Source organism: Callorhinus ursinus, unplaced genomic scaffold (genome assembly GCF_003265705.2).
Source record: "Callorhinus ursinus isolate GAN/ISIS: 27379988/994484 unplaced genomic scaffold, GSC_fseal_2.0 scaffold12, whole genome shotgun sequence".
In the NCBI taxonomy this organism is placed as follows: Eukaryota; Metazoa; Chordata; class Mammalia; order Carnivora; family Otariidae; genus Callorhinus; species Callorhinus ursinus.
The window spans coordinates 47,525,775-47,539,925 of NW_027397074.1; the positions used below are offsets into that span (position 1 = coordinate 47,525,775).

The 14,151-nt window shown below is 40.3% G+C and overlaps 1 protein-coding gene across 4 annotated transcripts in view; it reads right to left on the reverse strand.

Moving 5' to 3' along the window:
* KBTBD2 (kelch repeat and BTB domain containing 2) overlaps positions 1-14,151 on the reverse strand; it is a 49,518-nt gene that overhangs the window by 7,248 nt on the left and 28,119 nt on the right. For 2 of the 4 annotated variants that reach the window (XM_073899043.1, XM_073899044.1), the window contains one exon: positions 2,010-2,522. In XM_073899043.1, coding sequence (XP_073755144.1) covers positions 2,010-2,179 — 170 coding nt within the window. In that variant the 5' untranslated portion in view covers positions 2,180-2,522. Of the gene's footprint in view, positions 1-2,009; positions 2,523-13,347; positions 13,826-13,866; positions 13,931-14,151 lie in introns of those variants that run through there. The other 2 variants (XM_025873110.2, XM_025873109.2) reach the window with 2 other exon arrangements.

Here is a 14,151-nt window from a genome sequence, read left to right on the forward strand (position 1 = left end):
AGAGAAGGTTGTCCTTATTCCTCATTCTGAGCTACACCAGTGACTACCTAATTGCTACCTAATTGCTTTTGTGGTGTTTGTTACCCTTGATTCCACAGTTTTTGACACCCCACCTCTCTTGTCCTAAGTAGCATGGTACTGGACTGTTGCTTCTTACTTCTCTGATGAATCTTTCTTGATTTTTGCTCAGATCATGATCTTGGGATTGAGCCCCCACATTGGGCTCCGCGCTGAGCAGGGAGTCTGGGAGATTCTCTCTGACCCTCCCTGCCGCCCATGCTCAGGCGCACACGTGTACTCTAATAAATAAAAATCTTTAGAATGGGAGAGCTAGTAAGCCTAGGTATTGACTGAATCTATAACCTCCAATTTCTAAATCTGAAAAAGAAACTGACCATCACAATCATTTGGGAAGCTCTTAAACATAAAAATTCTGAAACTCTAACCCAGACCCACTGAATCAGAATTTCTAGGTTTGAAATCCAAGAATCTCTGTGGAAGCACTTGAAGAGTCTGAGGATCAACCAAGTTTTAGAACCACTGTTTGCAAATATGCTAAGCTTTCTAAGAAAATCAATGTCTGAAATTGCATGAAAAATCCACAGCTTAACTTGAAACAATTGCAGGCATAGCAAAGATAATTAGTATGTGGGCCTCAGCTGCTACAATCATGAGATGTGTTACATTAAGAAATCCAACATTTCTACAACCTTCATGTATGTTAACCTTAAAAAGTCAACATTAAACCTGTCTATGGTTGGGCAACTGCCTTCGGCTCAGGTCATGATCCTGGAGTCCTGGGATCGAGTCCCACATTGGGCTCCCTGCTCAGCAGGGAGCCTGCTTCTCCCTCTGACCCTCTTCCCTCTCATGCTATCTCATTCTCTCTCTCTCTCTCTAATAAATAAAACCTTAAAAAAAAAAAAAACCTGTCTATAGTTGTCACTAAAGAACAGCAGAAATTAACTTTCACTGCTGATCTCCACTTACAGCCACTAATATCTGTGGTAGGATTATACTGGTCCACATTTAACTCATCTTTATTCACCCCGTCCCTTTCAGATATTAAGTAAAAATTCAACCTAAGGGCAGACCACAAATAAAAGAATTTCTATGCCTTTGCTTCTATTCCTCTTATGCAACGAATAAAGAGAAACCTACCTAAAAAGATTAAAAGTTGCAGATCATAAAAATGTAAAGTTATGCTTTATTTATTTGTTATTACAAATAAGTCAGCTTCTAAATTCTACGGCACAGAGAACAATGTTATTAATTACTAAATAATGAAATCTAGCAAGGAGTCTGGTAAGGCTAAAAGGTATCATAAATGATAACAATAACCAAGAATGAGAAAAACATTTTTGCAAAGGAAAAAAAGTCCTTAACATGTCTGAATAGCAATAATGATCCTCTAAAAGTTATTATTGAGCCTAATTCCATCTATCAACAATGACTACTTTCCTAAAAGTAGTATTTTAAAATAAATGGTAAATAAAAATTATTTTCTTTCTCTTTTAATTTTTGCCTCCCCATAATTAAAACTTTACCTGAGTTAATTTCAACAAATTTCTTATATTTAAACTTTTGTAAAAACTTCAACCTGTCCTTTACATGCAAGGAAGTGATTTGGCAAGCACTACGCCACTGGAATAGAAAAGTTAAGCGAAACATTAAGACATCTATTTTTTTTTTTGACCTAAATGTTTAAAAGAATTCCTTTATTAAGACATTAAAATAGGGGCGCCTGGGTGGCTCAGTCATTGGGCGTCTGCCTTCCACTCAGGTCATGATCCCAGGGTCCTGGGATCGAGCCCCACATCGGGCTCCCTGCTCGGCAGGAAGCCTGCTTCTCCCTCTCCCACTCCCCCTGCTTGTGTTCCCTCTCTCGCTGTGTCCTCTCTCTGTCAAATAAATAAATAAAATCCTAAAAAAAAATAAAAAATAAAAAAATAAAATAAGCTAACATTCTGCATTTGAAATTACAAATCAAGCAAGATTAAAGTACTTACCTAAAATAAGAGCTACATGTTGCAAGAACCATCTTATGACAAGGGAATTCAGTGCCCTCAACAATTAACACTATGTCAGTAAACAACTGCTGTTCATAAAACAGTTTTAACTGTTCCAACAAGGACACAGCATATTCAGTATTGATCTGCCTCTCGTCTGGAGTGGACATGACTGTATTCCATTAATATCTCCCGGAACAGATTGGAAAAGTCAGTCTTACTGATGGAAGGTCAAGTGAATGCTTCAGAAATAAAAAAAGGAGAAACTCTGCGTGCTGTTATCTGCAGCATTCAGAATCAAGACTGACACATTCGCTAATGAATAGTATCTTGTTATATGCTTAGAATCACTCCTAGGTCATCCTGTGTTAATTAGGTCCTTCAGTTCTTCAACACGGTGGACAGCCGTCTTGCTCAAATTTGCAATTGTTGTGCAGCTCATGAGTTAAAGAGAGTAACACACGAGGTAGATTTTTTGGTGACATCCTACGTTCTGTGAATCCTCTGGAGTAACTAAAAAAAAAAAAAAAAGGTCAGAGTATCTAGGCCAGTACATTTTTAGGATACAGTGCTTAAAATGGCAAATTTAAATATAAATTATATTTATTTGAAGTTCAACTACAGACATTACCATAAAAATGAAAGATGAGAAAAAGGACATTTTAAAGTCTATTACATTTAAAATAAATAAGATTGAAGAAAATTAACATTTAACAAATTAACTTTTTGCCTTCTCTTCAAAATATAAACATTCTAGAAAATAAGGAGCACATCAATAAGCATATATTTTTAGTTATTTAGAAATAAGGAATTTAAATTACCAGCAAAGCCAAATCTAGTTGTTTGTTTAGTGGCAATACAGGACCATAATTTAAGAGGGGGAAAAAAAAAACAAAAAACCCCTTTCTCTTGCATAGAGAAACTCATTTTGGGGATATATTCTAAATGTACTTACAAAGGTTTTATATTTAATTTAAATTACTTAAACCATATGGTAAATAGGTTCCATTAGTTTATTTCCAAAGTATACACTATGTTTTTCATGTGTAATTCAGTCCAGTAAGGGAAGTATATGCAATATATCTTTGTACAGTGGTTCCTTCCTAGAAATCATTTTGAGTATACAATTTTACTGGAAAAAGGAAAAACATTTTTAAACTAAACAGGATAAAGACATGTGTTCCTATATGGAAGATTCCGTATTATACAAATATGAATGCTCTCCAAAATGTGTAAATTTAATACCAATCCAATCTAAACCCTATTTGCAGAAGATTCATCTAGAAGAATGCACAGAAGTTGCCAGGATATTTGAGGAGAAGGGAGGGCAAGTTTTTCCTCATGACTCTTATCAAATATTAAAATGTATTACAAATCTACAATAAGCCCAAGTAAATATAAGAAATTAGATATGATAAACACTGGCATTTTAAAATGGAAGGTTGGCTTATTTCAACAAATAATGTTGGAACAACTCGCTAACCACTTGAGAGGGAAAAAAACCCCTAGGTTTTAGCTATATTGCATACCATTCATTAAAAGAAATTCCAGAGAATTAAAATTTAAATTTTATTTGGAAATCAGTAATTACAACATAAGGCAAGAGTTACAAATCAGGAAAAGAGGTAAAACCCATACAGAATTACTAAACAGCTAAAAACTATCACTTCTTTTCTAATTAGATGACTCTTAGTTCCCATAATCAGAAAATCAAGTACTACTCACATGAAACCTATAAATAATACCATGATTGGAACCATTAACACTTCTCACAAAGTATCTCCCATATGTCAAGGAGAAGATCACATTGTACTTCCTGCCAAACTATACTATTACACAAACTGCTAACTTGATATACACTGTCAAATTTCCAGCCAACTTAACTCTGAATGTAACTAAAACAGGTGCAAAGGCAGAGTGAGACTTTGGGTCATTTAAGGTAATGACTTTGCTCTTCCAGATCTCAAGGTTACACTATAAATCTAATCTACTACAACCTCTAAGGCTAGTAATACCTAAAATCACCGGCTATTTTCACTTATCAATGATGCAATATCCAGTGTTAGTAAGGGTATGGGAAAATGAGTTTTCTTACACAGGAGTAAGCCAATTCACACCTATATAAGCCCTTACTCAAAACCCTTAGAGCTAGATATGTTCTGGAATTTAGAGATTTTCAGGTTTTATAGAGGTAATGTGGTATATATATCATGTACTACAGGACTCTCTCAAGAAGTCAGGAGCAGCACTCCATAATTGAACATATTACTATCTTTGCTGTGGGAAATATGAACAGTGTGAAAATAATACTGGAAATAGCCTCATGTTACTTCAGGTTGAGTTTTGTTAGTTTTTCTTAAAACCTGATTTTAAGAGCTTTCTGAATTTCAGAATTGCAAATGAACTACTACAGAAAGCATAGTATCTGGCACTGTAAATACTGAACATCTCAATCTATCAATTCTACCTCTAGAAATTTATCTTACAGAAATGCATACATTGATAAACTGAAAGTCCTAACCCTAGCTGCAAGACCCAAAATTGTCCTCATCCATATTTAAACCAGGTGACAGGAACTGGCAGCTAGAGCCAGCATTGATGTGGATCACACTGCTAGACTCCAGAATTCCTTGCAGACTAGCTGTACAGGCTCCCTCTGGTCACTTAACTTCATACTATGACTTGATTTTTTTGTAGTGACTTGACTTTTTGCTGTGACTTTTTAAGGCCCCATTTAATTTGTTATGTCAGGGTTTTGCTAGATTTGATTTTTTTTTTAAATCAGACTCATGAAACCATACTAAAACAAGTGAAGTCTGCTTTTACAAAATTACACGGTGAGCCAACTTTATGTAATACTCATTATGACTGTTTTATGCACCATTTCCCACTCCTTACTTTGTAATCTAGGGTTCATCCTCATCCTGGTAAGGTAATTTTTACTTACGGTATCTTAATACTAAAACAGGCATAAAAGTCATTCATTTAGATACCAAGTAACTCAGCTTAATAAACAGATCTGTATCTAGTACAATTCAAAATAAAGCTGTCACTTCTGAGAGTACAGACTTCAAAATATATTAACTAATAAAAACGTAAAAAGGTGCAAGTTTAAAATGATCAACAACTTTCGGGCGCCTGGGTGGCTCAGTCGTTAAGCGTCTGCCTTCAGCTCAGGTCATGATCCCAGGGTCCTGGGATCGAGTCCCACATCAGGCTCCCTGCTCAGCAGGAAACCTGTTTCTCCCTCTCCCACTCCCCCTGCTTGTGTTCCTGCTCTCGCTGTCTCTCTCTGTCAAATAAATAAATAAAATCTTTAAAAAAAAAGTAAAATAAAATAAAATGATCAACAACTTTCAAAATGCCCATAACATGAATATTTACTACAACAAGATTCCTTCTCTCAATAACAAAACTTGAAATAGCCTAAAAATATTTCAAAGTCTGTACCGTATTACTTAATTACCAGTGATCTGACATACTTTATGAATTTTCTTTTTAATAAACATATTAATCACATACCATTCTATGTCATACCTAAAATTAGCTTCAAAATAAGTCACACATCCTGTTATCTGCAGAAGTTAGCACCTACAGACTAATTCCCAGGTATCAAGGAATTATTTAATTTTCTATCACAAATTAATGGCTACTTAAATTTAACTCAACAAATGTTTACTGAGTATTCATTAAACGCTGGTCATTGTACTGTAAGTACTCAGACTGAGAGTTGCCAACCACTAGAGCTCCAAAACACCATATGCATTTATTACTATAGACTACAGCCCAAACCATGATTATCATTTAAAAAGTTTTAAAAACCAGTTATTCTAGACAAAAGCTAAAAAGGCGGCAGCAAATAGGTGAAATAATTTGGGTAGAAGAAATGTTTTTCTTGGGGCGCCTGGGTGGCTTAGTTAGTTAAGCGACTGCCTTCGGCTCAGGTCATGATCCTGGAGTCCCGGGATCGAGTCCTGCATCAGGCTCCCTGCTCAGCAAGGAACCTGCTTCTCCCTCTGGCCCTCCCCCCTCTCATGTGCTCTCTCTCTCTCATTCTCACTCTCTCAAAATAAATAAATAAATCTTTAAAAAAAAGAAATGTTTTTCTTAAAATCTAGCTGTCTTGGGACTCCTGGGTGGCTCAGTCGGTTGAGCACTTGCCTTCAGCTCAGGTCGTGATCCCAAGGTCCTGAAATCGAATCCTGCAACGGGCCCCTTGCTCAGCGGGAAGCCTGCTTCTCCCTCTGCCTCTGCGGCTCCCCCCTGCTTGTGCGCTGACAAATAAATAAAATCTGAAAAAAGAAAAACCAAACAAACCTAGCTGTCTTGGTCGTTCATTTCCAAACTTCTGGTAACATAAGAACAAGAAATTTTATTCCTTATCATAAGAAAAACTGTGATACAAGTAAAATGAGCAAAGGATGTAGCTGGCACTTAGCTCCACTCCGAACAGCGGTTCACGCTGCAGAAAGAGGAAAAACTTACTGAAGACCTTTTTAAGCCTTCTGAATTTTATTAACATATGCAATGATTATCTAATTTAAAAAAATAAACTTTTAAAGGGTATACTACTTTCTTTTATCACAAAGACAAAATATTCTAGAGGCGGGGCGCCTGGGTGGCTCAGTCGTTAAGTGTCTGCCTTTGGCTCAGGTCATGATCCCAGATCCTGGGATCAAGCCCTGCATTGGGCTCCCTGCTCAGTGGGGAGTCTGCTTCTCCCTCTCCCACTCCCCCTGCTTGTGTTCCCTCTCTGTCTCTCTGTCAAATAAATAAATAAAATCTTTTAAAAATATATATATTCTAGAGGCTTTGCAAGCTATAAAGTCTCTGTCCCAAATGCTTAACTCTGTTGTAGTCTCAGAGCAACAAGACAGTATGTAAACAAATGGACATACTGTGTTTCAGTAAAACTTATTTCCAAAAACAGGCTGCAGGCCACATGCACCAATCTCTGCTTCAGACTGCTTCTTGATCAAATATTAAAAGTCTGTGATTAAAATGCATAACTCAAGATGTTTTTCCTAGAAGAGTATTTTCCCTTTAGATCACAAAAACAGGAAAAGCATAAGCCTTAAATGCTTAAAAGTTGATCTTAATCTAACCTGTATATATTCCACTTTTCTTTTCAACTAAAATATTTTAACAACTGTTAGCTAATCACACAACTAACTGCTTTCCCCACCGACTGCAGGTTCAGTGGATTTCTGAAACACTTTCTCTTTTATGTAGTGTGAGTACCCTTTATTAAGGTTAAAAACACAAAGGACATTCCTCTATAAGATAATCTGTTGAAAAAAAATGAGAAAAAACTATTATAGAATCAAAAACACAGGGGCACCTGGGTGGCTCCATCGTTAAGCATCTGCCTTCGGCTCAGGTCATGATCCCAGGATCCTGGGATAGAGCCCCAAGTCAGGCTCTCTGCTCAGCAGGGAGCCTGCTTCTCCCTCTCCCTCTCCCTCTGACTGCTGCTCCCCCTGCTTGTGCTCTCTCTCCCTGTCAAATAAATAAATAAAATATTTAAGAGAAAAAAAGAAAGAATCAAAAACACAACCTATTGGGGCACCTGGGTGGCTCAGTTGGTTAAGCGGCTGCCTTTGGCTCAGGTCATGATCTCAGGGTCCTGGGATCGAGCCCCGCATTTGGCTCCCTGCTCAGCGGGGAGCCTGCTTCTCCCTCTCGCTCTGCCTGCACGTGCGCTCTCTCTCTCGTTCTGTCAAATAAAAAATCTTAAAAAAAACAAAAACAAAACACAACCTATTTTCTATTTTATCAACTACAACAATAACTACATACATTTGAAAAACACAACATGTATAAAAAACAATTTTTGTGTAAAGAGATAGGCTTTAAAATTCTGTATTTTAAAGCTAGTCATTAAAATATTAGAACATATTCCACAATGAAAAATGCCAACTAGAGTAATAATTAAATGGGAGTTGTACAAACACGATATAATGAAATTCAGAATCTAATAAAATGCAATGTACTTTGATATAAAAACTATGGGTTTCTAACTTCTTTTTCTAAGTTATGGGCTCAAGTCAATGTTTTCCACAGATCTGCTTGATGGCAGAGAATAACAGCATTGATAAGGTTAGAATGTCATATACAGGATGAGATCCTTTCTTCTATACTCTACCCACTTTCTGTAAAATGTTAGGGGACAATGTCCAACTTCTTTTTAAATCTAAGGGCTACCTGTGTTGAAAGTAGGAAATGTATAAATTATGATTGAAAGAAAAAAAAGCAAAAATTTTGGTTTTAATACATTTTTTTCTCTATTGAGTTCCACCACACAAAATAGTTTCAAAACAAACAATGCTACTGAGTGATCAGGATTAAATCAGCCAGCAATCCAGATTAATATATACAATTCTATTTAAAAATCTGAAACAGGGCGCCTGGTGGCTCCGTTGGTTGGGTGACTGCCTTCGGCTCGGGTCATGATCCTGGAGTCCTGGGATCGAGTCCCACGCAGGGCTCCCTACTCAGCGGGGAGTCTGCTTCTCTCTCTGACCCTCCCCCCTCTCATGCTCTCTCTCTCTCTGTCTCTCTCTCAAATGAATAAATAAAAACCTTTAAAAAAATAAAAATAGTGACTTATCATGATGGAAAAAAAGAAAAGAAAAATATATATTAAAAATCTGAAACACCTCTTATGGGAACTTACTCCAACAGGTTTTCCTCAAATAATCAATAGCAATACTACAAAAAAGGTGCTTAAGTCCCCAGGCTTCGCAAGCCAAAATATGACCAAAACTGTGTCTACAAAGAAAACCTACACAAAGTAAATACTGTTAATAGACACAATTAAAGATTAGTAACAGTAAATTGTATATTTATTTTATAGATTCTGAACATTGATATTAAAAAGAAACCAAGATTAACTGGAGAAAGGCATGGAAGGTTGAAATTTTAGGGGCGCCTGGGCGGGTGGCTCAGTCGTTAAGCGTCTGCCTTCGGCTCATGTCAGGATCCCAGGGTCCTGGAATCAAGCCCTGCCTCGGGCTCCCTGCTCGGCGGGAAGCCTGCTTCTCCCTCTCCCACTCCCCCTGCTTGTGTTCCCTCTCTCGCTGTGTCTCTGTGTCAAATAAACAAATAAAATCTTAAAAAAAAAAAAAAAGTTGAAATTTTAAAAAATAATTCCAAACACTCTTAAAGATTTCAGAGGTTGATGGTAGCGGATTTTACTGGGGGGAGAGGTGTCCAATTTCACTTTGAAACCTGGTTTTTAATCCCACAGGTGCGTCATTTGTAGTACCCTTCCACTGAGTAGCTACAGAAACACAAATAGAAGCAAAGCAAGCTTTTCCAATGTTAACCAGGCAAAACCTAGAAGATCAAGGAAAGAATAAAGTATTAAATGACCACTGAATGTAAAAATGAGATTGATTAGCAATTAACTGAGCTGTGTATGTTAAATGAAATAAAAAGATGGGAAGGAGGTTGCCAACAAGGACTGCACAGAAATTATATAAAGGATGAAGTAATGATAGGAAGGGCAGCGGACTGTAGGTCGTCACCTGCACAAAGCACTTCCCAGTTGCATATTATTAACTTAGTGCTGCATCTTTTATTATGTTTTGTTAATCACCATACATTACACCATTAGTTTTTGATACAGTGCTGCATCTTTCAATGCCACAAACGCCAATACAGAAGCTAGAAAACTTTTCTTGGAAAGGATCCAAGGCATTCAGAATGTCAAGTTATTGCCAAAAAATTAAGCGCATGAACTGTGGAGCTGTGAAAGCCCAATTCTTCAACTTACTAAATGCGTGACCTTTTGTAAGTTATTTACTTTCTGTGCCACAGTATGCTAATCTGTAAAATGGAAGATAAAAATAGAACTCTTCTCAATGAGTTGATTAAATGAATTTCATAAAGATCTTAGGACCAGTGCCTGACACATCACACTACTAAATAAACATCTGCAGTTGTATTTATTAATGCACTCACTGGCCAGGCTTTTTGTGGCACTTTCCCAACTCCTGAATCTCCACACCTGTACCAGGTCCAGGCGTCCCAATTACAAGGTCTCAGCACTCACAGTTCTTTTTACCCTGGGTGAAAGGGATCTTAGACATTCATTCAAAGATTTAGGGAGTATTTTGATGGTACAAATCAATGAAACAAACCGGCTCAAAGACTAATCTTGAAAGGGCTGATGCCAGTGCAAAAAAAAAAACTAAAGGAGAACCAGGAAGCACCCGTGACAAAACAAAACATTGTTCCTTTCAATGAAGTGATAGGTTTCTCCGTAGGGACAAAATATTGGTACCAGCGAGTTTGCTTTCAAGTTATCAAAACCATCCTGACAGTTGAGAATGTCTGGAAAACTACAGTCTTTAGATTGACTGCCAACCACTACACAAACAGAATTTTTTCGAGTTGTGACAAACATCAATTAAAAAACAAACACCTTGCCTTTTGAAGAATTTATCAAGTTTGATCATTTCAGTATAGCTTCCCCTACTCTAAGCAAATTCAGACCTCAGGCCTATTCCTATGTTCTTCATTTCCAACCACACTGAAAAGTCTACAGGACTCCATCAAGTAAATTCAGATCACAAATATAAGCTTCTGTACTACATTATGATTAGTAAGTTATTTCACTTTAAAACAAAACAAGAACAACAAAATACTAAACGAGACTATAAAGGAAATGCCACCACCTGTGACAGAATAATCCTACGAGTATAGTATGTCCTTTTATTTTGGATATCACTTTTCGTTTTCTCCCCTCAGCTCTGCAATGACTTAAGAAAGCTGGAGAGGGGTGCCTGGGTGGCTCAGTTGTTAAGCGTCTGCCTTTGGCCCAGGTCATGATCCCAGCGTCCTGGGATCGAGCCCCGCATCGGGCTCCCTGCTCCACAGGAAGCCTGCTTCTCCCTCTCCCACTCCCCCTGCCTGTGTTCCCTCTCTCGCTGTGTCTCTGTGTCAAATAAATAAAATCTTAAAAAAAAAAAGAGGAAAGGAAAGAAAGTTGGAGAAATATAGGCTAAAGCAAAACTGACGTTAACGTTCTCACTGGGATTTCATTTTCCACCAAGTCAATGATTTTTTCAATCACAATAGCAGAAGAAAATATTTCCCAGGCATTCAAACATGCGGTCATTAAGGGCACGGCCAGTTAACAATGATTATGACTACTGAAGTTTTTCAATTTCTTCCAAAAAAGAAAAGTAAACTGAGGAATATTTAGAATCCTTTGCCTAACATGGAAGCTACTGCATGTCACCACTTGCCAGAGGTATGGAAATGGAGCAAAGAAAGCCAAGAATTTTAAAAGCTTCTCTCATTAAATTACAGTTTCCCCAAATCTACAAAAATCCCTTCTCCCCACACTGAGGAAATCTAGGTACTGCAAATTCCTGGCAAGGGAACCAGGAGTAATCTTCAAATATTTAAAAAATTACTTGCAATCAACCTGTCATTTCTGAGTTACTTAAATATTACTTGCTCTATTTGAACTCCACAAAACTGAAAATAAGACTGAGATATAATAAAGTTGTTCCAACATTTTCATTCATGACTGTAGGACAAATCCTTTTTCCTGGTCTTAGGAAGCTGGGCAATGAGAAAAACAACTCTTGTCTAAATAAATGTGTAAAATCTTTTGGCTTTTCAGACTACATTCAAATTTCTAGGAATTCGATGTTTGAATCTTATGGAATAGCTCATTATTTCCATTAACCAGAAGAAAGAAAATCTACATTATTGTGTGGACTTAAGGAACTATATGACATTGCTATTCCCACCCACCTCTTTACAGGCCCCATGAATAACTAAAGTTAACAGATTTTATGCGTCCTATGAGAGCAAACAAAAAGGGGAGAAGAGCTGTAACACTTTAAACTCTTCCTACAAAACTCCGTGTAGAGAAAATAGCGCTAGGTGAAAAAGTGTGGACTATCAGGCATGCTCAACAGAAACGTCATAATCCTGGTATAGTTTACCGACAGACTTCTTGAAGATTTCAGGACCCAAACTAAAGGGATTTCAATTAGCACTAGACCAACGACAAAGATCAAAGTGAAGAAGTAAGCTTAACATCAGTTAGCCAGATGAAAAGAACAGCAAAATTCCACATCATCAAGACTAGAAAACGGGCGGGTTTGACTTTTCAATTTACTTTAGGTCAGGAAAAAAAAAAAAACCCTTCTGAAAAAACGTTACCAAAGGTTAACTAAAATAAGTCACAACCGCAAGAGATTTGAAGTCCATATTACCCAAATTCAAGCAAAAATTCACAACTCAGAGGGAAGGAGAAAAAAAAAATCCACCCTGTTAACTAGTTGCCTCAACAGAAGAAAATAAAATTTTGGTTAGACCACATTGCTGATAAGATTTTGTTTCTGAATGCCTGAACGCTCAGTGAGCCAGACGTACAGATTCATGTATAAACAACACGTGACCAGTCCTGTACCCTACAATTTTTATAAGGCTAAGTGATACCGAAGATAAACATTACATACAAACATGCCCTCTTAAAGTTAATTTTACATTCTGGATTTTCTGTTTTCACTTGAAGGGACCAGAGTGGTAGCGGACAATTCTAGGGATCTGTAGCCCATGAAGTGTATATTCCTCTCCCTTTGAGGTCGCTGTAAAACAAGACCTTAGAGATCGCTAAACTTGGTGGGGAGGAGGGGAGGACGTTAACTCAGAATAACTGCTCCAAATCAAACCAAGGGATATTCTTATAACTTCACGGTTTGTCAATTCATGGGGAGAGGGAGGTGATCGAGTTCAAATAAGTTAACGATTTCACAGTCTAAAGTAAACACGTACACAATTTTGTTTCAAAGGGTAGCTTCTGCTTTTTTAAAATCGTTAGATCACAATAGGATCTCTATTCATCTACACATCTCCTGCTTACTTCAGATGTACCGGGAAAGAAAAAAAAAAAAAATGCAAGGAAGGGCTTGCCCTTCTCCGGCCCACCACCTCGCGAACCCGTCGCGAGGCGTTAAGGGAAACGGCTTTATTTTAGCAAGGGCGGGCGCCAGCAGGCCGGAAACCGCCCAGCGAGCGGCGCACCCCGCCGCCCCTGCCCCACACACCGGCCCGGCGCCGGGCTGCGAAGGGGCCGCCGCAGGGTGCGGAGGGCGGCGCCGGCCGCCCTCGCCCCTCCCCCGCCCGTGGCGGAAGCGTCTCGGGTTTGAAAGATGCCGCCGCCGCCGCCCCCCCGCGCCCTCCCAGCCCGCGGAGCCACAAAGGGCCGAGCCCCCTCCCACTGCTGCTGTCTTTTCCCTATTTCTCCACAGGTCCTCGCGGGCTCCCCCCGCCTGCCCCTCCCTCTCGCCCGGCGCTGGCGACGCCTGCTCACCGTGTCCCCAGGTCCCGAGGATTGGGATCCGGGGCGGCCGGCGGCCCCCGGAAACACTGGGCCCCTCGGGCGCGGCGGCGGGGGCGTGGCCCTCCCGCCGAGGCCAGGGCCGGGGTCTCGCCTCCGCCTCCCCCCGAGGAAGCCTGGCGCCGCAGCCTCGTCTTCCTTCCGGCTTCCCCTCGCGCCCTCCCTCGGTCGGTCCGTCCTGCGCGGAAAGCAGCGTCCTCTGCGGGCGCCGCCGCACGTTCCTCAGGGCCCGACCACCGCCAGACTCCTCCCCCGGGAGCCGCGCCGCCGGGCCGCGAGACGCCCGGCTCGCCGCTCCCGCCCCGCCCCTGCGGCGCGCGCTCGCCCCCTTTGCGGGCCCCTTCCGCGGCCCAGGAACGCGCGGGCAGCGGACCGTGGGCCAGCCTTCGCCAGGTTTCAATTCCCGCCGCTCGCGCCCGCCTAGCGGCACAAGCGGCAATTTTGCAGTTTCCCGGGTTCTTGAGACCCCCCCTCTCCTTCTCCCGCCCTTACCCTAGCTTCCCCCGCCCTTTTCCTTTGCTGGATCCCACCGGAAAGCCAAAACAATTGGGTCCGCGCAAGCGCGAAAAAGGAAGCGGAAAAAGGAGGAAGGGAGGGGGCGGCGCGAGGTGACGGGGAGGCGCTTTTGGAGGGGTTTCCCGGAGAAGGTCAGCAGATAGCCCGCGGAGGGCGCGTGCGCGGCGAGGTGGTCGCCACCCCGAGACGAGCGGGACTGGGGCGCCGGAGGGTTCAGGCTTAGCCTGGCGAAGGGAGAGCCTTTAGAAATTCAATGCTAGG